Source organism: Sphaeramia orbicularis, chromosome 16 (assembly GCF_902148855.1).
Source record: "Sphaeramia orbicularis chromosome 16, fSphaOr1.1, whole genome shotgun sequence".
In the NCBI taxonomy this organism is placed as follows: Eukaryota; Metazoa; Chordata; class Actinopteri; order Kurtiformes; family Apogonidae; genus Sphaeramia; species Sphaeramia orbicularis.
In genome coordinates, this window is record NC_043972.1 from 15,274,530 (window position 1) to 15,299,465 (window position 24,936).

At 35.7% G+C, this 24,936-nt stretch overlaps 1 protein-coding gene and 1 long non-coding RNA gene across 2 annotated transcripts in view; both read right to left on the minus strand.

Annotated features, from left to right (window-relative positions):
- cyb5r4 (cytochrome b5 reductase 4) overlaps positions 1-2,575 on the minus strand; it is a 28,706-nt gene extending 26,131 nt beyond the window's left edge. Inside the window, exon 1 of the mRNA XM_030158329.1 lies at positions 2,383-2,575. Coding sequence (XP_030014189.1) covers positions 2,383-2,497 — 115 coding nt within the window. The 5' untranslated portion in view covers positions 2,498-2,575. The remainder of the gene's footprint in view (positions 1-2,382) is intronic.
- Positions 2,576-5,381: 2,806 nt separating this feature from the next.
- Positions 5,382-12,304, minus strand: LOC115435957 (uncharacterized). Its single transcript, XR_003937759.1, has 3 exons — positions 12,292-12,304; positions 11,998-12,013; positions 5,382-5,459 (listed from the first exon to the last, which is right to left on the minus strand). It is a non-coding gene; the product is annotated as an uncharacterized LOC115435957 (long non-coding RNA).
- Positions 12,305-24,936: the final 12,632 nt, after the last annotated feature.

Consider the following 24,936-nt stretch of genomic DNA (forward strand, 5'->3'; position numbering starts at 1 on the left):
ATTAAGTTGTAGTGCATGCTGTTTTTTTTTTTTTTTTTTCTTTTCACTTTTAGTTCTGTCTGTTTGGGTGTTTTTTTCACTCAGCCTCCAGTCAACCAGTCAAGTTCTTGGGATGTCACCCTGATGAAGAACTCCAGGTAAATATTTTTACGTGTTCCAGTGTTTTGCTTGTTTTATGACCATAGAAAAAACCTGTAAGGATATGATCCTCATAAGATCCGTTAGCTATACCAATATTGTTGTTCAATGTCGAGACTTCCTTATACATTTGTGTTGCTATCAGGTAGCCAAAGTGGGCGGAATATCATACCAAATAGGAGTATTTTAGGATGCACCTACAAACAGTGACATTACTAATAAAGTGTAATAACTTAGGTTTCAACAGTCCCTAAGCAGTGCCTTCATTGTTTTTGTAAATTGTCTGTAAAATCGAAGATCCCTGGGAGACACTGCTGCGTTAAAAACTGTTCCAGTTACTCCTGTGATTGACACCGCAAATGTAGAGACCCAGAGGTCCGTTATTTTGGGTTTCCAATTAGTTTAATGCATGTACAATTCCCACACACTAACACACTAACCAGGCCATCACTAAACCAGATTCGAACCCCAGTCACTTCACAGATACACGAAACAAGAATGTGGAAAGGAAACAAAAACATAAACGATGCTGTCTGTTGACTATGAAACAGTGTTGATAGTATTTCACCATGACTACCCCCCTGATTGTAACATGTAAACAGTGCACTATCCACGGGCTGACCTTTGACCCCACCACAGTGTTTTCACAGTCATCGGCCTTGGAGATCGCCAAACCTTGAACCCAGCCACAGCAAAACTGTTCATAGCTGTCAGGGGACTTAAGGCTTTTGCATTCTTGCACATTGTAGTAACTTACACCAAAAACGAGATAGTTAACTAGCTGCATGTAGGTACAGGGTGGCAGAGTCCAGATCCTGCACCAGTCGGACACCGGTGAACACTGATAGCTCATATGGGTCTATATCCTTCATATATCTGATCTTCTCCAAATGCCTTTGCTTAGCAGTCATGTTGAGCTTCTCCCGATAGAAACCCCTTGCTTTCGCTGCCGCCTTATCCATTTTTTTCTTAAATCTTGATTCATATGGCTCTTTCCTGCATGTCTGTGCTATGCTGTTGCTCATAGCAACCGATAGCTTGTAAGTTCAAAATGGTGCAGCCTACGCGACATGTCATGTGATATGATGTATGTCCTCAGTCCTATTATGAGTCTTGATTGTTTGTTTTCACAGTAATAAAATATTGTGTGTTTATTCTGTATACTTCTGATTTTTAAAACCTACATGTGAAGCTAAAGATAAATTTCCACATCTGTGGATAGTAAAGTGGTTATTATTGTTACTGTGCTTTACTCACACAGGACAGTGACATATGTTTCGGTCGGCTCATTGAGGCTGAGACGCAGACAACAGGGTTTTAAGTTTTAAATCAAATATCTGATCTGAAGGGACATGGACGGTACAAATGAGCAGTCTTTCTCAGTTACAGACACATGGATATGGAGGCACATGGACAACACACAACAGGAGAAGAGCCTTTCGAGCCAGTCAGAGGCAAGAAAGGAAGTCACTTCCCCTACCATCCTACATTTCGCAAATTTGCCTACCGTTCAGACAATTTCACTAAATATACTTCTGTTGGGTTTCTGTAAATTGACTTAGAGTCTGGTTTTGACCAACTCTATATATAAAATGTCAAGAGATAACTTTTTTTTGTGATCTGGCGCTATATAAATAAAATTTTGATTGATTGAGTGATTTAATTGGTTTTCCCCTGTAAGTCGCTTTGGAAAAAAGCATCTGCCAAATGCGTAAACATAAACATAAACATATACTAAATTGTACTCAAAAAATTTGGCATGAAACTACTGTACTAGCGAAATTTATAGTAGTCTGTGCCATAATGTTCGGGGTTGATTTTTAAATGTTTTGGTGAAGGAAATTCATTCAAATAATATATGTCAATAATTTGCTTGTTATCTTAACCAAATCTTCCTTTCACAACAAGAAATTCCTTAAAAAAACCCAAAAAAAACCCAAAAAACTTCAAGCATTAATTTAACATCACGTATATGCGTGTAGTTGTACCACAAAACTACTGAAGAATATAGTTGAATGGTAGAGCAATTATAGGTCACTACCCCTCAAAACTGGAATTGTGACACACTTTGGGAAAGTGACATTGCATCCACATATTATGACTTCTTATCATAACAAGACGAGCAAATTGAGAGAAAATCTATATAGTTGTGTAGCCTGGTGGTATAGTTTAAAATACAAAAGAAGACGTAGCCTGAAAAGTAATAGTGAGTAAAAACCTCCATATAAAATGCCAGTAACCCACCTGAAAATAAATTGTTGAAGAAAGTGGTGAGAGATGAGCTGTGCTGTCCGACTGATCCACTTTCACTGTCCTCATCTTCGTCTTCCTCTGAGTCTCTCTGGTTTTTATCTGACATTGTGAAACATGGTGTCTATCACGCTGTGCTGTTGTATTTACAGTGTCCATCAGCATTCCATCATGGCAACTGGAGGGTTTGCCTCTGCAAGTCTAATCTGTTAAGAGGATTCAAGGATCCTCTGACTTCAAAGTAAAGGTCCATGTGTGCTTCAATGTCTAATGTACTTTTAACAATATTACCATTAGGAGAAAACCTTGAATGTAAATATAATGTCCCTTTTCCGTACAAACACCAGTAATAATTGTAATGTAATTTAGTTTGATCAAGTAGTTTCTATTTAATACTGTGATACGTTACAAAAGTATTTCATCACAGGACAGACTCTTCAGTTAAGACACAGCTCATATATACATTTTTTTTTTTTTATCTGCATTGCTGCTGTTGCTTTTGTAATCATCCTAGGCATCATCAGCATTTTTTAATTGACAAAATAATAATATACAGTGTTTGATTAAAGAGTAAGACATAACTTGAGTGCAAGAAAGTATAAATTACACAGATATTTTATAGACATTTAAAAAAAAAAAAAGTGTAAATAGGCTATAATAAAGGAAATGAAAAAAGCTGGGGAACACATTTATGCAAATATTAAGATAATTAATAATTAGTTAATAATTAATTAATTATTAGAGTTTCAGAGCGAAAATCACAGAATAAAAAAAAAAACAAAAAAAACTTGTCACTTTTTATTACTCAATAGTTTGAGTTATTTGGGAAAATAATTTAGTCGTATGACAAAAGGTGAAAACTGTGACAGTGACGGAGACGCCGCATCGTAAGCATCAGTTGACAGTTTTTCTGCAGGTGTTTTTCCATGCTGCTTCCTGCAGATGGCAGCATAGATCAACTTTTTTTTTTTCAGCTGATTTCCTCTGGTTAATTTTTTTGACATGTCTTTTGTAGAATAGCAACAAAAGCACAGTTATATAATGTTTGATAGTATTTGAGAGTATTTTACACAGAAATTGACTGGTGCATTAAAAGTGTTTGTTTCTTTATTCGCTTGATTTTACCTCTCTATTATCTTGTGTATTCTGCTTCTTTCTTTTTTTCAGACTCTTTCTTTTCTTCTCTCCCTGTAGATCCAGCACTGGGGCACATAATTACAATTTCAAAACCATTTGCCAGATCATTACCAGCTAATCCCGTGTTTGGTCTGATGAGTCACGCGCCTCATTTGCCACGGTGGGGGCAGCTTGGGGCCCTTTCACACTCACCGGCCAAGGACCACTGGACCTGCCCTGTGGTGCCACCAGACTGCAGGACCTGAGGAAGGATGGGGTAGAGTGTTACACTTTAAGAATCAGAGATCACAGGAGTGGACAAAATGGAAATGAGGAAGAATGAATTTGAATATAATTTTTAATTATAATTTTTCTATCTCTGCTGAAAGATATCTAACTAAACAATAGCGTTAAGCATAAGTAGTCTTGCAGTGTTGAGTAAAAACACTTACACACATACTTGCTATAATTGTGTGTATATTTACAAGTGTATGTGTAAAAAAAAAAAGAAAGAAAAAGTCAATATATTGTTAAAAAAAACACTTATACACCCCATTTTTTTCAAACTGTACACAATTACCTCCTCTTTTTTTATTTACAAACTAAAAAAAGACAGTGATAGCAGTAACCGATGTGTGCAGTGTAACAGTATGACACTGATGGACTTCTATAAGCTCTTAGTTTATTAAAATAAGTTATTTCAGAATTTTGTAGATACAATTCATAATAACAGAAAACATAATGACAATCCCATGTGCACAATGTATGTTATGCTGTTTTCAATTAAATAAACAAGCAAATGATTTAAGCAAATAGAAGTTAAGTATTTTGGGGTGAAAAATACACACGACGTATATACTTTCTTTGAAGGAGATATGTGTTGTACTCCATCTTTAAAATATTACAAAAATCATCAAAAAGTACCATTTGAGTGTTTAGAATAAAAAGCTCTGACATTAAGGTATAGTTTTATAGAGAACTGCATTTATGCGCAGCTGCAGGCCAGTATGTCATTATGAATATGCCCACTAGCGGGATTGGTGAGTCACTCTGCTGGTCTACAAGGCCACCGAAAACTAAAACCAAGGCTGAGTTGAGGATGAAAACCAGTGAATCTAAGAAAGTGAAAAGGTGCTGTTTTCTGCATTGGACACAGCTCTAAAATAAAAGAAATGGCTGCATTTCTTCTCTACTGGTGGGTCTGATTATGATGCTTATTAACCCATAAAGACCCAGTGCTACTTTTATATCAGTCCCCAAATGAATTTTTCCTCTATATTTACCCTTTCTTAAGCGATTTAACACTATTTATTATCATATTATCCTCTGAATTTTGCATTTTTTCAATAAAAATCAGGTGTTTTCCTACATTTAATTCACTAATCATGTAGATTTTCGTAAATCCTCATATTAAAGTTGATTGTCATAATATCAGACACAGAGAAAAATGAAGAATATGTGACTTTTTCAACAAAATATATCATTAATTAAACATAAACCAAGTGTCTCCATCCACTGTCATTTATCAAACTCCATGGGTTTTTCTGGTGAATCAGAGTTGTTGAAGATGACAGTGAACATCCAAATGGGTCATATCTGATGATCATGAAAAGATGACAAACTGTGTTTTACACCAATTATTTACATATATTGATAGGATTAGTGGATCAACAGGTATTAAACATTTTTGATCAGTAGATGGTTTTGGTTGCCGGTAGCCGTTTGGGTCTTTATATGTTGTAGTGTTGCTGACATTTGTTGACTAAAGTTTAAACTATGACAGTTCTGACATTGCTCAGATGATTCAAAATGGATCAGCTATTGACAACACAAACCGTACAGAAACTTGGGGGACTAGTGGTTTTCCTGCTGCTGTTTTCTGTCTAAAAACAGGGCTAAGCTAACAGAGCTAGAATGTAAACTATCAACTGACGCAGCACGTGAAGATTGTAAGACTGTTATTTTGACCAATGGTCTTAGTCTGTGTTTGAAGGAGACAATGGGATGACGCCTTAATAAAGATGTGTGTCAACAATAGTGGTAAGAAAGGTCAATACATGCTGTAGAAATGTAATATTGATTCATGGGCAGTTTTAGTAGCCATGAATGCGTGTTCTGGTTCACAACTTCATCCCACCATTGATCATGTAGTACACTGTTTCTAAACCTTTTTTGAACGAACACCCCTTTCATCATTATCAGCCTCCTGCCGCCCCCTGCTCCCCCTTCGAGGGGGGGAGTCAGTCTGACAAACGTTATTTAGTGTTTGCTCCTGGAAGATTCTGTTGGGTTTCTGTAAGTTGGCTTGAGAGTCTGGTTTCGACTGGCTCTATATGTAAAGTGTCATGAGACAACTTTCGTTATGATTTGGCGCTATTGATTGATTGATTTACGTTGTATAGATACTGCCCCCTTTGTGACAGGGGTGGAGTGGATGTCATACTGCTTAATATTGATACTTATACAGACTAACGCCCCCCATTTCGGTCTCAGCGCTCTCCTCTCAGCTTTCTAATTCCAAACGCCCCCTGACAGTGTCCCAGCGCCCCCTGGGGGGTGGTACCGCCCCCGTTGAGAAACACTGATTTAGTATATGATTACTACATCCAACCTTTCTAAACTACATAAACCATTTTATCCTATTGTTTGTTTTAACAGCCTGCAGCTCAGTCTTATTTAAAGCAACAGCAGACAGCTGTCCAGTTTTTAAGCTCTCATGAACCCGCTGCACTCTACCTGCTCAGCACCAAAGTTAGTGACCAGAGGATTAATCTGATGGACAAATTAAACTCATATACTTTCTCAGAAGTTGAAGAACATGCCAAACTGTTCTTTTAATGGCTTATTCTTGACCAGTCCTTGCATGAATCCTGATGAAAAGGCCAATTGCAGCAGCTGTTTTTGTAGATGTGACCCTGTATTAGCTAGTGGTAATAATGAAGGAGTTTCGGTAATTCTCCAAAATTGTAGAGTATTTTCTGGTCATAGATTTATTATTATGACATCTTAAAGGTTCCTGTAACTTTTGCAAGTCTCCATCTGTGCCAGAACTTCACATTGTTGCTGTGAAGACAAGCAGCATGAAAAACAATTGGCTCTTAGCAAAAAGCAACCCATTAGACCTTAATGTCCATCTGTTTCTTACTGTGTGTTCAAATCTTAGTGCCAGCGTCGTCTTGTAAACATTCACACTGAATGGACTGTTTGCTGTTGTTGTTGGCAGTTTTTTCCCAGCGGCACACTGTCAGCGCAGACATACTACATGCCATATGGTTGTATGTGCAGTTCAGCAGCCTGTGTTTCCTTCTTTGGGTCAGTTGACCAGGCAGCTTGTGATACCAAAGAACAGGGGGTTTCTATGGCAACGTATGAGGCTGAGGTGGGTGGATCAACAAACGACTTTGGCAACCACTTCCTTTCAGTGTGATGCACACTGGCCATTGTTATTTTAACATTGTGAATAATATTTGCCAAACACATCACACGTTATAGTTTGTGTGCAGAAGAATACAGCTTCATCTGTCATACAGTAAAAGTCTTATTTGCAGCACAAGGTATTTTAGTTTTCAGACTCCTGTTAAAAACTTGTATTATATAGGAAAACAACATAAAATATCAATCTGCAAACATGAAGATCAGCATTTGACATGTTTAATATCTGCAAAATTTTACACCAGAAAGATGGCATTATTTTGGAAAGAGTTGTGCAAAGTAAAACTGTAACTCCAGGTATTTGGCTTAAACGTATCAAACATATCAGATTTCCAATTTTTGACCTCTTTAATTATACATGAACTCTTAATTGTGGATTAGTGAATTCTTTTTTTGTTTTGTTTTTAGGGTCAGGGTACTTTGAAGCAGAGACACTGTATAAAAAGCAGAAGTCTTACTTGTTCCAGTGTGCTTCACTGAACTTAGAAATAATATTAATGGTGGTCAATGACGAGAGGAAAATCTTTTTTTTAATCCCCTTTTAATTGTGCCACCATTTGCACATATAAGGTTTGTCAAATTAATTTTACAAGCTAACAAAGTAACACTTTTTGGCCAAGATAGTAGGGCTGCACGGTTAATCAATTTTAAATCATAATCGGATTATTTAATTAGGATGATGTTTAAAAAAGGGTAATAGTCAAATCGAAATTCATCTCTCTGGTGTCTCCAGGCCACTGTAGACTCCTCCTCCTAACTGTGAGAGCGGTCTCCACAGTCTTTGGTCTCCACACACCAGTACAAAAACACCGTTTGCAAAGGAGAGTGAGAAGTTCATGATGAAAAATAGCAACAGGTACGGCTTTGAAGAATCCAATGAAGACTAAATCATTCCTCACTGCAAACTCTGCCTGATGGTGGTATCAAAGACAGCAGCACAACCAGCTTATTTCAGCAAACAAACATCATCACATGCCAGAGTGGGAGCAGCTGTTGCATTGCAGGCTGCACACAAAAACGGCATGCAGGCTAAATCGCTACCACCACCCCAAATCAAAATCAAAAATAGAGTTTTTAGAGGAAAAAAAATCAGAATTGCATTTTTGGCCAAAATCATGCAGCCCTACAAGATAGTAAAGTAACATCTAGTTTTGCAGTTAAGAAACACCATGGGCTTCACTTCTTGCATCTAGTACACTTCACCAACACCTACAATGCTACTGCCTTGGCACATTTTACCTTAATCTCCAAGACAGTTGAAAAAGTATTAAAAGAGATGAAAAACACCACAGTCTAGTCATGTTGAAGCTGCAGACGTATCTTCAGACTCTGAACAGATTGTGGGCAGAGACAGTTACTATGACGTCACATCCAGTTTTTATATTCATGCATTTTCAGTCTGACAAACCACAAGCTGTGACTTTCTTGATTAGTAACGTTATCTTTTAAATTGACAAATATCATATGATTAAATAATGGAAGAATTCAAACAGGATGAAAAAAAACAACTATTCTCTCATCATTGACAGTGATGCGATTTTTCCAAAATAAAGTCAAAGGGCTGGACTTCTGCTCACCATTAGCATTTCCTGCAGTTGTGCTTCTGACCTCCTGATGAATATAAAGATGGTATTCACACTCTTTTTTACTGTGTTTTTCATCATAACAACACTTAAGTGCTCTTTAGCATTCAGAGTTTGCATTCTGCACTGGAAAAAATCTAAATCTTACTTAGTGTATTTTTCTCATTTCCAGTCAAAATATTTCATCACACTTTAAATGAGACAATCACCTAAAGAGTAACTTTTCAGGGAGATATAAGAACTTATTTATGGACAATACATCTTGAAAATCTTATTTCAAGAAATCTTATCAAGATAATTTTCACTTGTTCCATTGGCAGATTTTTTTGCTTGAATTAATTGAATTGTGATGCGATATTTTGACTAGAAATGAGAAAAATACACTTGGTAAGATTTTGAATTTTGCAGTGTGCAACTGTAGGATGAAAAAACTGGCTGCTAATTTGACCGGTTTCCTATTTGGGACTAGACAGGCCACTAGTGCATTAATAACCTTTTTGCAGAGTCTACTTCTCTACACGTAAAGGCTATTACTGTATTAAGCATTAACAACAAAATATATTTAAAGTGCAAAAAGTAAAATCAGTCACTAAAATGGTCCTTCTCAGCTGATTTTGACTCATTTTGCTGCTATTTTAATAAATTTTTACTGATATATATGTGTAACTGTGAGCTCATTTGAAGTACTATAGACAGTGCTGCTACAACAATGAATCATATTCTATATAATCTCTTCATCTGAGATATGTTTGTAGTGTTGCTATTCTGTAAGCACCATGTATCTCTTAAAAGTCAACTTTTCATAAGCTCTAAAAACAATGCATTTTCCACTAATCCAGGAGGGATTTAAGGTGTTTATTCATCTTAAAAGGAGGAGAATTTTCTCAACCCATAAAGGAACATTTAATCTGTTTAGTTTATCACAAACACTCAAAATCAACATATTTAGAGATACATGGAAGGGGATAAAAAAAAAGTGAAATAAAAAGGTGCTAAAGCTGTAAGACAAATGCAGTGGAGTAAAAATTATAAGGTCTGTGTCAGATATGTGGCAGTGTAGAGGTGTAGAGCTTCATAAAACAGAGAAACGGAAGTAGAAATACTTCAAATTTGTACTTAAACTGTAAAAATCTAAATTTTACCAAGTGTATTTTTCTCATTTCTAGTCAAAATATGTCATCACACTTAAAATAAGACATAATCACTTAAAGAGCAACTTCTCAGTGAGATATATGAACTTATTTTGAGACAACAGATCTTTGAAATCTCATTTCAAGAAACCTTACGAAGATAATTTTTGCTTGTTCCATTAGCAGATTTTTTTTTTTGCTTAATTCAAGATTTTTTTTGCTTAATTCAAGCAAAAAAATTTTTTCCAATGGAACATGTGAAAATTATCTTTGACAGATTTCTTGAAATAAGATTTTCAAGATCTATTGTCTCAACAAAAGTTCTTATATCTATCTCACTGAAAAGTTACTCTTAGGTTGTTATTAATGCACTAGTGACCCATCTAGTCCCAAATAGTAAACCGGTCAAATTAGCAGCCACTTTTTTCATCCTACAGTTGCACATTGCAAAAATCAAAATCTTACCAAGTGTATTTTTCTCATTTCTACTCCAAATATCTCATCACAATTCAATTAATTCAAGCAAAAAAAAAAATCCGCTAATGGAACAAGTGAAAATTATCTTTGTAAAATTTCTTGAAATAAGATTTTCAAGATCTATTGTCTCAAAATAAGTTCTTATATCTCACTGAAAAGTTACTTTTTAGGTGATTTTGTTGTATTTTAAATGTGATGAGATATTTTGACTAGAAATGACAAAAATACACTTGGTAAGATGTAGATTTTTGCAGTGTAAGTACAAATTTGAGGTATTTCTACTCAGTTTTTCTGTTTTATGAAGCTTTACACTGCCACATATCTGAGACAGACCTTATCATTTTTACTCCACTTCATTTGTCTTACATTTGTCTTCTTTAGTGAAAAAAGGCTATTGATAATAATGCTCTACAATTCCCTGAGGCAAAATGCTCAAAATATTCAATGGAGCTTAAAGGCATGAGCAATGGATCACATTTTCCACCCATGACAGAAAGTTATTTGGTCCATTAGATATATAAAAACACTATCTGTGAATGTGCATGAGTGTTTGGTGACGATGTAGAACTTTACTCAGCTGTCTGTACGAGTTGTGAACAAGCTCTCACAACTTCTTGCTGACTTCCTTGCTGACCTGTAACCTTTGACCCCTGCTCAGATACTCCATCATAATCAGTTTTGCTTCACACTTTTGAAGTGAAAACGGCTCGGCCTGATTGGCTGTGTCTAACTCAGATAAATGCCAAAAGAAGGTCAGGTCCAGATAAATCATAAAGACAGCTCATGAGAGAGTTTTAGATTTTGTCATTCGTTGAAAAAATTACACTCAAAGGTGTAAAAATAATCAAAGTTTTTGTTAATTCTCAAAGTCCCTGATATATTTTAGTCCTGTTAAGCATTGTTTCTGTATAATACCAGCATTTTTCCCATATTGTTTTTTCAGAAATTGTAAAATAAATGACAGTCTGAAGCGCTGCAGCCAAGAATGTGTCTGCATTTGTCTCATGAGACCCAGAGATGTCAGTACAACCTAACTACCGTGACAATCCCCTGTTCACTGTGGTCGGTCGGTATGAAGGGGAGGGGGTGGGATGGGGGGGTGCTGTCAGTGTGAGGGCAGAACGAGCGGCCCCTTAGTTAAACTCTCAGCAGGACAAAACCAACTGAGCGCCCATTACAGCTGTGGGAGGCCAACGCCTGCCCGTCAAAGTCGGCTTCTGTTTCAGAAAAATCATCCTCAGGCCCAATGGTTTAAGGGCAGCACGCTGGCTCAGAGTAAAAATATCCAGAGGAGAAAGTGATTTGAGCAAACACACATTTACAAAGCGCATACAGTGGGAGAAATAAGTATTTAATTAAACACAGTTCCAGCGAAGCGATGCGCATTAAACTTTGACCAGACATTAACATTGTGCTTAATAAAGTGGAATGAACCAGGAAAAATATGTTGAACACACTAACTGGAATTCATTTAATGTCTAATTTGTTATGTTATAGTTTCTTTTTCTGTGAGAACACCAAGATTGGGGGAGAGGTTTATGTTAATATATCCATCAGAACTGTTAAAAAAAAAAAAAAAAAAAAAAAAAAAAAAATATATATATATATATATATATATATATATATATATATATATATATATATATATATAAATATAATATATATATATACATGCCTGATATTACATATATAACTATGCCAAAATGATTAAAGGGAATTTTTGATTTGATAAAATATCATTAGAACAGTTGATTATCATGTCAAATGCATTTATGTAAGAAACTTTTACTATGAACTGTGTCCAGGCGTAAACAATGGCAATGTTTCCATTTTTTTAATCTCTTTCCTTGGCAATAAAATTTGTTTCTTACCAGTTCTAATTATTATCTATATATTAGTTTTCATCGTTATGAGCAATAATCTGTTTGACTCCCTACTCCCACACATCGACCTATGGCTGTGACTGAATTCAGTTCATATAACTGCAAAACAATACAATGAAATCTTTGATGTTGCGTCAGAACTTTTTATTCTAAACACTCTAAAGATCATTTTAGGTATTTTTTAATCTTTTAAACTACAGATACTACAGTATATAATACAGTATATGCAGTATAAATATAACATCATACAGCTCCTAAGGACAGTACTTAAATACTTTCCACCACCGTTAAAATAATTTACAGAGAAGTTTCCATCAAAGTTTCATCTGTGATACATCACCACAATGCCTCCACAGCAGTTTCACTCCCATTAATTCCTCATGATGTCTGAACTCAACTGGAAGTCATGCCATTCTAACTAAAGAAAGTCCAAAAATCTCCAAAAACTACCATCAATGTTTAATTTGGTTAATATCTGGTCACTGTAGGGCATTACTATCCTGGAATCAACCATCCCAACCAAATTTTTCCTTTAATTTTTGGCATTCTTTTGGTGTTTTTAATTCTAATTAATCTTATTTTTCACCATTTTCTGTCAGATGTTTTCCCACAGTTGCCCTGTTAGGTGCAGCTTTATTATAAATAGCCTCATTTCTGTGTTTGTCCTGACAGAGTTCATTTAAGCTTAACACCAAAAGACAATGACGCTGACACTAAATACTGTCCCTTCTAATGAGTCTGACCTTTGGTAGCTTCTTAAATGTTCTACACTTGTGCTAATTAATGGAAGAAGCATGCTTGCGCTAATTGCTTCGTGCCTTATCGCCGACAGTCCTAATAAAGTAGAACAGGGTTTATTAATTACAACTGACTTGGTACTAATGGTATCACACACAGCCCTGAGAGGTCAGGTCAGTCAGTGTAATCACCGTTGGACAGGTAAAGGTCTTCAGCAGTCTGTTTTCAAAAGGAAGAACTTCTGTTGCTTCAAGAAAAGTTTCTTTCTTAATTTACAACTTAACTTGAATTATTAAAAATAGTCACTTTTTCTTTTTTCTGCCTCACTCTTTTGTGTTTCTCCCTGTTTCGATCTCAAGAACTTTCCTATACCATAAATACAGCAGAAAGTTGTAAAGATTAGAAGTTAACTTAAAACTGTTCATGTCCAGATGAATTTATCTGTGCAGCTGCTCAGAGATCATAAGTGCTTCTTACATTATTTGTGGAATTCTGTGTCTGTCATTATGTTTGTCACAGTAGGACATTATTCCCATTGGTAATGTCTTTACACAACAAAACAAATATGAGTAACATCCTGTGTCCTTATTGGCAGTTAACTTTAGAGCGACAGCTAGAGAAGCTAATGACTTCAGGTAATAATGAACCTGACATGTAAGGTTTTTAATTCAATCCAATTCCAAATTCTCGGACAACATTATTCCTCGAAAATCAAGACCTCTGTATGTGGATAAGATGATTATTTTAACTAAACTCAAAAACTTTTTAAGCACTAATCCCTTCATATGATTTAAGTCAATTCAACTTTTTTTATAGAGCACATTTCATGCACAAGGCAGACTCAATGTGCTTCACAACAGATATACAACATAAAAATCATAAAAAAGAGAGTGCAATTGCAAGTAAACAATCATATGCACACACACAAACTTGCACATGTGCATATAGCCACACAAACACAACTCAACAGAACGCTGTGTATTAAAAGGTATGTTTTTAACCTGTTTTTAAAAATGGCTACTGATGTGGCAAGTCTACTTGTATCAGGGAGGGTGTTCCATTTTTGTGGGGCATATACACTAGAAGCTGCTTCCCCTTTCTTGGATCTGGTGTCAGGTAAAGTGTAGTTTCTCAGCTTATAAGAGGTATCTGAGTCAAACTGGGTAAAACTGTAACATTAGAATTTCTTAATTTGACTCAATATACGAATGTAACAAGGTTAGGGAAAGTTAGATGTAGACAAAACATGAATTTGGAAGTCAAGAGTATTCATGTTCAACTTTATAATTAAGTAAAACATGAGTTTCACAGTAAAATCATTTCATTTTTACCACAGATTTTTCTTAATTTCTTGTAAATTCATTGATTCATTTCATTTATGCATTTGTTTCAAGCAGAAGAAAAAACTAAACTTTTGTGTGTACAAGGAACTAATAGCAGAATAAATACATTGATAAATAGGTGATTAAAACAATATAGCAATTGCCATGTACACTTATAATGACAAAATCAATCAATCAATCAATCAATATGTATTGCTTGAAAAGGAGTGGGAAGAAGAAAATGTATTAAATCCCACCCCCACCTCTCATTTATACAACATAACACATTACTTTTGCTTCTTTAATGATAAGGTTACATCTGTTTAGAGTCCTAACAATGTAAATAACAGATAGTAAACAGATTAGGAAAACTGATGTATATTCCACTATCTAACTATATAATTGATAGTCTACATAATTTATAATTCTCAGACAATGCAAAAGTAAAACAGTCGCTTTTCCATTGGACATCTGTGCAAAACTTTACCGATATTTACTAAATGTCGAAAAAACAGAAGTGTGTAATGTCGGTTTTTCCATTAAATCACAAATGCGATGATGTGTTTATTTATTATCGCGAGATGACACGAGAAGTCATTCCATAAACATGAACGTAAATATGGTGTTGATTTACAGATATATTCATTATTATTATACATTTCCCCTCTATCTCGTACTAAATTAAAAAATGATTGGGTTTTCGGGTGTGTCTACACATACATCGCCATGTTTCTTTTAAAACTATTCTTCGCTTGTTGTAACGTCCGTCAACATCCAGTTTTTTTAATTCACCTGACTCTAGTTGCAAAAAAAAGTTCTTTCCATTGCAGTTTTGCGTGATATAGTATTTGCGCTACTCCTGAAAAACCACCTCTTGCCAGCGCAAAAACTTTTAATCGAAAAATGAGACTTTTGGTGAAATTGTTGTTTTCCCATTAGGTAAATTTTTATGCGCAAGTTATATTTGCGCAATTTGAGGGTCAATGGAAAAGCAACTAGTGACTTCAAATGAAACTTGAGGTTCATGTCGATGAAATAATGTTTACACCTGATACTAAGGGTTAAAAAAAACTTAGTACAGGTCATGTGCTATGAATACTGTTCTTGGTTTGAGAGGGTTAAAGTGCATCCAGATGGTGTCAAAGCCTCATCATATGAGTTTTCTGCTGTATTTGAATGCAGATTAAAGAAGCAAATTTACCATGGTGGCAATACACATGCATGAAATTGTTTTCTGACTGAAAGTGCTTGTTGCTGGAAAAAAAGATCTTGTATCTCAGTTGGACTTTCATGGAAAAATAAAGGATAAATAAGATGAATAAAAGAATCAGTGATGGTTGTTTGGCTGATTTTTTTCTTCAGCTGGAGAATGAGTCAACAATGAAAATGTTCAAATTCCTGAGAGTAAAGTTATTAGTCTGTATGAAAAAACAAAACAAAACGGTTCAACTACAACTCACCATTCAACTTGACACTAATGCTTTTACGGATTGATATTAGAGACATTAAAAGAGAAAATACAGGTGCAGATAAAACAGTTTGGTCAGAGTTCAGCAGTTTTTGGATGTTAAAACCTCCGGCAGCTGCAGCCGGGTGAACAAACACAAAGACTACAGAGGAAAAAATTTCAACATGTCATGACAAAAATATGACCCACCTTATCTGTTCAAATGAAATCATCAAAACAGTTTAACCCTCAAAGACCTGAACATCTGGCAAACAGAACCATCCACTGATATCAAATATTTAATAACTTATGAGCCTTTAATCCTATTAATACATGGAAATAATTCCGTTTTTTTCAACTTTATTTAAAATATATAGGTATACAAGACATAGAAATTTTGAATAAACATCAAGATGTCAAAAGGAAAACGCATTTGAACAAATAAATTAAAATAATGCAAAGATTTAGAGACACAAAGCAGAATAGACAAATAATAATAAAAATGTAAAATATACAGATCTAAGAAAAAGGAATACATCAGAGTAAGTTCAATCTGTTTTAAAGAATTCTTTATCAATTGCCAGGGTGCTAGTCCTTTTTTTGTTAAAGATAAATTCTAATGATTTTATATATTTTTCAAATTCCATCAGAAAAACTTTCAAATTTGGATGTGTTTTGGTATATTTATTTTTGTGTATATGAAATTTTCCAAATAAAATGATCAGATTTACAACAAATTCTAAATTATGAATGTCATGTTCAATATATGTAATTAAATTTTGAGATGTTACAGTTATTTTTTCATTACTTTTAGATATGATATAGTTTTCAGTTTTAGACCAGAAGTTAGAAGAGTGCACATAAAGAAAGAATAAGTGTAGAGTAGTTCCAGGACAAGAATGACAAAAGTTACACATTTCTTCCATGTCAGAAAATCGAGACAAAATAGCGTTGGAGGGATATATGCTATGTAAAATCTTGAGATGTAGAGCAAATAATTCAGGTAAAATGCAGTTTCTTAGCTTTTCACTGTCATCAGATATGAGCTGTTTGGACGTTCAGTGGGTCTGTAGTGAACATGGAAACGCAATCCTCTTCTGAAACTCTGATTCATCTATAAAACCCATGTAATTTCACAAATGACAGTGGTTGTAGACACTCGTTTCCATGTTCACTATGGAGCCTCTGTTCAAATAGATCATATCTGATGACATTATTTAACTCTGTTGATAAGATTGGGGTGACACCATAGTGGTCACCTCACAGCAAAAAGGTCCTGGGTTCAATTTTAACCTTCCTGTGTGGAGTTTGTATGTTCTCCGCGTGTTTGCATGAGTTCTCTACGGGTACTCCGGCTTCCTCCAACCATTCAAACACATGCACTGATAGGTTAATTGGTTAATCTAAAATTGCCCATAGGTGTGAGAGTGACTGGTTGTTCGTGTCTATATGTCAGCCCTGTGATGAACTGACTGAAAGAGTTTGCTACTGGAAGTGAACTGGTGACTCGTCCAGGATGTACCTCGCCTTCACCCATAGGTAGCTGAGATAGGCTTCAAAACCCCCGCAACCCTAGTGAGGATAAAGTGAGTTTGGAAAATGAATGAATGATGGGATTAGATATGACCCATGTGGATGTTCAGAGTCTCCATAGTGAACATGGGAACACTGTCATCTTGTGCAACATTGATTCACCAATAAAACCTGTCACTTGACAATAGAGTAGACTAGAATTTATTGTCATTGTGTTTACAATTAAATTAACAAATGGCAGTGACTAGACGGTTGTTTGTATGTTCAGTTAATCATTTCTTTTGCTGACAGTCACTTTTTGATATAATAACCTTTGCATTTAGAATCAGTATCATATTATTTGCCATTTGAAGAAAAGTTGCATTGGAAAACGAGTTGCAAGAGCTCAGCATAAAAATACATAAAAGACTGCATAAAGTAAAAAAAAACAAAAAAAAAACAAAAAAAAAAACAATGAAAAATTACATGAGTAAGAGTAATAAAACTAGAAGCACTCGGAGAGCGCAGACCTCCGCTAAGGCTGATCAGTGGCACCCCCCGTGGGCCCCCCCACCCCCGATCACCACCAAAATTTAATCATTTCTTCCTTATCCCATTTCCAACAAACCCTGAAAATTTCATCCAAATCTGTCCATAACTTTTTGAGTTATGTTGCACACTAACGGACAGACAAACAAACAAACAGACAAACAAACCCTGGCAAAAACATAACCTCCTTGGTGGAGGTAAAAACAGGTGCTCCCGTAGATCAACTGACACTCACTTAGACAAAGTGCATGAATATAAAGTGCATTATTTATACACAAATACAAAAATAAAACCTACACCATACATTGTTAAGTATATGATATAGAGTTGGGAAGGCTACGCACAGCACTGGGACAGAAATTGACACTGATCTTTTACGAACTGCATAAGTAAATTAGATATAGGAAAATATTTCATTTTCACTGAAACATACAAAATACAGAGTATGATAATGATAATACTAAATATATAAAAATGGTGATGAATCACTGACATAAAAATTTCATCCGTAAATGGCCACAAAAATAGTTCAAGGTGTTTTACGGTTAAACCATGTGTTGACAATGATGCAACCCAACCTGCTGTACGACCTTTAACCTCAGCATGCGAACATTATGTTCTGCTTTGAATTGATTATACGATATGATGCATTCTGGTTCATTTCTTTTGTTCCAGGCATTCCAGCTCTACTCGACTCCGACGATGATGAGGACTGTGTTTACCAACAAGCGACGCTGAAATTTCCCACCTTTCGAAGGTAAATATGTACTCTCCCACACTTTGCTATCTCCGAGAGAGATAAAGAGGGGTAAAGAGAGACTGATAATGACTTACAGGGAGAGAGGAGGGGGAGGCAGATGAGGGGAGGGAGGCAGGGAGAGAGAGAGGCCAGATTTGGGGTGTAAACAGTGGTTGAATAAGCTGACAGTGTGAGCACAGCTGAGAGTGTTTAAGCCACGCTGTCTCCCTCCGTAGGTCCCACATTGTTCTCCAATGCCTCAGGCTGCATTTTACAGCATAATTAGACCTTATTTTACTTGAAAACACCCACGTGCTATACATTCCCATCTGCTTGGTTTGCACTTCCTTTCTTTAAGTAAAAGCCCAGAGAGATGCATTTGGTGTGGATGTGATTTTATTTTCATGATGCATGATGAACTGTCACCACAGTACATAAAAAAAGGAATATATTTCCCACAAATCCAGTTAACACATATAGTTTACTTTAAATACATACAGAGGCTATGCAAACTGCCTGCAGTACAAGTCAAAATACTCTGAGAATATGTTGTGTGGTTTCAGAGGTGGGAAGTTTTTGGGATATCTATGTTTAAGTATTTATTTTTCTCACAATGTTCGACTTTTACTCCATCCATTTGAAATATCAGAACTTTTTGCCACAGACTCAAGTTTTAACGCAATTCAGTATTTCTATTTTGCATCATTACACACTGATGTCCACCTAAATGGATGGAACGGTAATATATAGAGAAGATGATCTTGTTGTGCATAAACATAAAAGATGTAACAAATTGAATGAGACTGAGTTTCCTCATTCTTTAATAAATAATAATGGTTCTTATTCCAGACAATAACAGATGGAAAAAAAGGAAAGCAATTTAGACAAGAGGATGATTTCTACTTTTGTTTGTATCACATAATAAATGTCACAACATTTATTTCTATTCATAGATGCACACCCCCCACTTTTTTTTTTTTTGGCCAAGATCTTCCTTTGATGATGTTGAGTCAGACCACTATGTAAAGTCACCTCCATCACATACATATTAACCAAAATATTCTCAGTGGGGTTCAAGTCTGGACTCCGTGGTGGCCAATCCATGTGTGAAAATGATGTCTCACGCCCCTGAATCACTCTTTCACCTGGTGAATCCTGTTATTGGCATTTTGGAATATGAAGGTGTAATCAGTCAAGAACAAAATCGAGTTAAGGTAAAACTTGTTTTCACTGACTACATTTTATGGACACATAACATTGTGAACCTAGACCTGACCGAATGAATCAACCCCCGATCATAACACTGTCCCCACAGACTTGTACTGTCAGCACTAGGCATGATGGGTAATCACTTCATCCACCTCACTCTGGAACAGGGTCAGGCCACATGACCTTTTTCCAATAAAACACAGCCCAAACTTTATGCTATCTACAAACTGATGATATCAAAGAAATGAGATGCTCCTCACGGTATCAGTTAAAGGGTTAAAGAACATGTTCCCAGTTTAAACAAATTAATCACTGCAATAAATATTTTTTGGATGGACAGTGTAGATTATACACTTATCTGATTTGTGATGAACACAGTTATCAAATGCTAGTTGAAGTAGTGAGGTTTAGCATTGTATGTATTATTATTATCATGGTAACTGCACAACCACAGTGTAATTTAGGGCTGCAACTAATGATAATCTTAATGATTAATTAATCTGTAGATTTTTTAAATAACTAATCGATTCGTCGGATAAACACAAAAGACGCAATTCTCAAAGATCGGTATTTAACCTAAACCAATGTAGGCTGTAGACAAGTCATTCATGATTACATCCCCACAATGGCTTCGGGTTTAGCTAGCGAGCTCTAGCCCGCTATCTAGACTTGTTATGGCTGGAGACTAGCAAGATATAGTCTTCAACCAGCTCCGGTTTTATGAAATTAGCATTGTATGTATTAGTTCCAGTCAATGATAGGTAACGTTAGTCTGGTGGTCTGATAAATGGAGATGGATGAAAACGTTACATTTACAATAATAGTGTCTAACTAGCTAGAGGGCTAAAGTAATCACAACACATAGGTAATCTTAAACTAATGTTTATATTATGTTCCCAGTGGCCATGGCAGCCCCATTTCCCGAAACGTAGTGTGCCGTGGGATTTTGGCGATTTTTTTTTCTCCATATTCAAGCTTTGATACATAAACAGCACGCTATGTTTGGTCGAAACGTGGCCGCCATGGCCACCGCGAACGTAATGTAAACCTAGCTTTAAAAATCTGCCCGAGCATCCAAAGCCTCAGCCATGCTGCTCTGCGTTTTCCTGTTACACTACACAGCGTATGGACATTCCTCAATGCTAATGTGCTCAAGGCCCAACGAATCGACTGCCGAATTCGTTGCCAGCTCTTTTAAGAATCAATTTGGATCATGTAATCGATTCGTTGTTGCAGCACTAGTGTAATTGTGGTTGTTAATATGGATAGGCTCACAAAGGTCTCAGCTTACAAAGTGTACATAATCTTTGTGTGTCTTAGTGCACAGAGATCAAACTTGTATTTCTTCCAGCCACATCAGTGAAATATAAACTTTCTGAGATATTGTACTGGGTTACCAATCTCCATGTTCAACATACAATGTTAGCTCTCCGTGTAATTATTGTGCACAAAGAGTGACAAATGGAATGAAATGTAGAGCAAAAACATAACAATTAGCTATGTGTAAACACTTTTTTCTTTCATATTGTCAATAAAGTATAATGAATAAAAAAAAAAAAAACTTTAAGTTTGTGCCTCATTCTGACCCATACTTTGACTATTAAGTCTCAAAATGACTTAAAGTATACTAATGTTTTGTGTTGCAACTTTAAAGTTGAAGCTGGGTTTGAGTAATTAAACCTACTTAGTGGAAGATAACCTTCATGTGAAAAATGCTAGTGTGGACTGATTGATTTAATTTATAGATTTTCAGAAAGAGAAAAACAGCAAAATTCCAAAAGCATAATACCTTAAAGTGAAACGTTTGTTTTCCTCTCCTAACATATTAAAAGACAAAGAAGTCCTAGCTATTCAATATAAAACATCAATCATAAACAGTCCAGAAAATAATCTTAAAAAAACAAAAACAAAAAAAACATATCACCATAATTTAGTATTTTAAAAAATAACACCCACATCAACAAACTTCAGCAGCAAATTTGCATAAAAGTTTTACCTTGTTCCATAAAATAGTCCTTACCTGACCTCATATTTAACAACTTGTGTGTAGCTGTTGGCTGCTGCTTTAACAAGAGGAATCACAGAAACATCACAAAGTTGGAAGAAAATATTTTGACCTCTTCTCTTGAAATGACTGTGATAATATGATTTATTCTTGACTGATAAAGTAAAACTAGGACTGAGTTTGTAATCAGTGCATGTGGTCAAAGGTGATGACTGATGTGTATAAATAGGAATAAAAAGAGGAATGTGGCTGAAAATAAAATGATTCCAACTTTATGGTCCATAGTATTTACAGAGGAGTAGCCCACTCCTCCAGTTTGTTTCTTAAAACCGTCCATATGAATGTATACTCTGAACTGACACCGTAACCCTTTATTGGGCAAGAGACTATTTTTGGTCATTTCCGCATACATCACAAGACAGTGACAGCAACAGTTACAGTGAGTCAACAATCTCAGGTGCAATGTGGTCTCCAGGGTCTGTAAGATCCACCTCTGCATGAACAGTGAGTGTACCTGCTTTGTTAGGTACCATGAATGAATGGTACTAATGTAAGGAATGATGTTCAAAGGGATCATGTGGATGTGGACAGGGGTCTGGATCAGCACTTATGTTGGTCTAATGTTCTAAAACTGATGTTCTAATGTTCTAAAATACATGTTCCTTTGACCTTACATGTGTTTTTTGTGTATTTTATGCATTTACTACTTGTATTTTTAGGTTTTTTTTTGTCACTTAAAGGTAAGGAACCAAACAAGGTAACTTCATTGACCTTGATTTTCTACATAATAAAAAAAATTTGAAAAACTTCTTTTGTCCAATAAGGCCCTAAGCTTGAAATTATGAATTTCAGAGTATTTCTATAAGTGCCCTATAAAGGGTTAATGCAGGAAATCTGCCAATTATCACTAGTATTTTCTAATTTGCCACTAAAATACTTAAAGTTTCCTTAACAGCCCTAAAACTACTTCATTAATGAAACAACCAGAGCTCTCGCGTTCTATGGGAGAATTCCTCTACTGCTGCCAGAGTTTTATAATCACAACACAAACAGGGTCTTGGAGGTCGGCAAATTGGATGACGTGGCTTAAATCAGCTCTTCAGAGACTGAGCGAATTAGATCAGGCTGTCCTCATAAAAGTGCATATGCAGAGCGAGTTGAGACTATCATCCCTTGATAAAAGTGTGTACTTAAAATATTAACACATCGACACATTAACAGCGCACAGCTCCAGACCCTTGGTGGAGGTCTGCAGTTACCATCTGACAACAAGCGTAAATTGCCAGAATATTTGCAAGTTTCACTAAACTTGAATGTGAACTTTTCATTGCTTTTGGAAGAAGATAAAAGTAAAATTAAAAAAACAAACAAACAAAAAAAACAAACAAACAGCAATTTGGTTTTATTTCTTGGCTCATAGACAATCTTTCTCAGGGCTATTTTAACTGTGGTAGGATCAGCTTTTACTGAAGTGCATTTTTTCAGTAAGAAGACTAATGCAAATCTTTAAAAAGCACAGCACACACAATGTCATTTAATGACTGAAAACAGCTCGCAGACAGAAGTAGTGAATGCAGTGGTCAGGTACACTATGACCATTCATGGAGCAAAAATATTTTCTGAGGTGCATAAGATCTTGTCTTTTGATGTAGTTTTTTTGATAGACTTCATGTACCACAGATGCATTTGTCTGTTTCCTGATGTACCTGTATTCTTATAATCTCTTGTAGCTACTAAGGAAAATTACTATTTACAAATCAAAATGTTGGACATGACAAAGATGTGACTTCAAAATGTATTCATCTCTGTCAAAAGCACAACCTGTATGGAAAAACATAACACTTGTTTTGTTGCTTTGCATCTTTGCAACATTGAAGAAATGTGTCTGTCACACTTTAGTAACAGTTTCACAGGTTTAAGTTCTGTTATAAGGGTTACATAGCATTAAAGTCCAAAAATATACCTTTATATCACTAACATTTATGCATTAAAAGTAGTTCTGTCAAACGATTACAATTTTAATCAGATTAATCTCAGGGTTGCTGTGGATCAATTTCGACTGATCATGATTAAATATAATTCATTTTTAATCTATATTAATCGCATTTCATTTTGCCTGAGCAAACAGACTCAAGAAAGAACAGACTACATATGCCCTTAATGCGTTTGTCACAAGCTGGGCGACGCGTTAGCCGATGTGCTAGCAGAATTACTACTAATGTATGCTTTGTGTTAATGTGGTATATTAAGCTGGAAGTGGTTCAATGAAAAGAAAATTCCTTCCTGCAGAGTGTGTATAATACTTTATGTTGGTTGACTGTTCCATCTCGTTTCCTCATATTTCCATCCAGAGGGCCAACGTGCTGTTTAGCGTCTTCCATCTTTATGTGTTGGTTCTGCTGCCTGTCACTACTGGATCAACTGCCCATTTGCACATTTACAACGCTAACTCTACTTGGACAAATTGCCCAAAATGCATTGCCTGCATGCATTCAGAGTCATTCTGTGCTGCAGATGGGTTAATTTCATCGTGTTAAAATGTTTAATTAGATAAATCATGATGATGGATTGATCTGCGTTACTGTGTTAATTTTAACAGCCCTAATTAAAATACCAAAAAATAAATAAATAAAACACCAGGCCTGTTGACTTGTGCCCTTTAATTGTATAAATTCAAATGTATATTTTTGCCTCTCAGTCTTACCATATGTACTTTACCTACAGTATGTTAACATTACTTATGGATTTTTCATTAGATTGATGAATGAAATGACTTAACAGGATGTCATGTTAGAAAGATTATGATTGGCAGTAGTACTAAGAACAATTCCCATGATTCACCACATTATTAGCTATTACATTTTGTTGCTATTTTGGTTGTAAGACACATATTACTTGGTTTAAAACACCCAATAGAGGAATAATCAGAAAATTATCTCCCAGTACAGAAGACCCACAGGTGTGATCTGCATCAAAAAAATGTCTGCAGACCAGAACTGCTGTTAATGTTCCCAGTATCCCCTGATCTACGTCTGCTTTTCCAAGTCAAAACTCTGCCATGGTTGCATTATTTAGTGCAGTTTAAAGGGGAACCAGTACCAGATTACATTCAACGTGCTTTATCAAAAGTAGAATTTGTGAGACTAAATTAGGAACTGATGCCCTAATCCAACCTCTACGGTGCTCGAAGGAGAATGAAGTCATGGAAGAACATCAACCTTAAAGATATTTAATGGAATTAGACCCATAATGGTTGAACCCCATTTGATCAGCACCTGGATCTGAGTACGTACGTCTGGTCTGGAAGCAGCGTTCTGACGTGGCAGAGCGCCAACATACCGAACCAACCATCTGGCATAAGCGTTCATCTCCATCATCTAACACTTCCCTCGACTCCATCATCCTC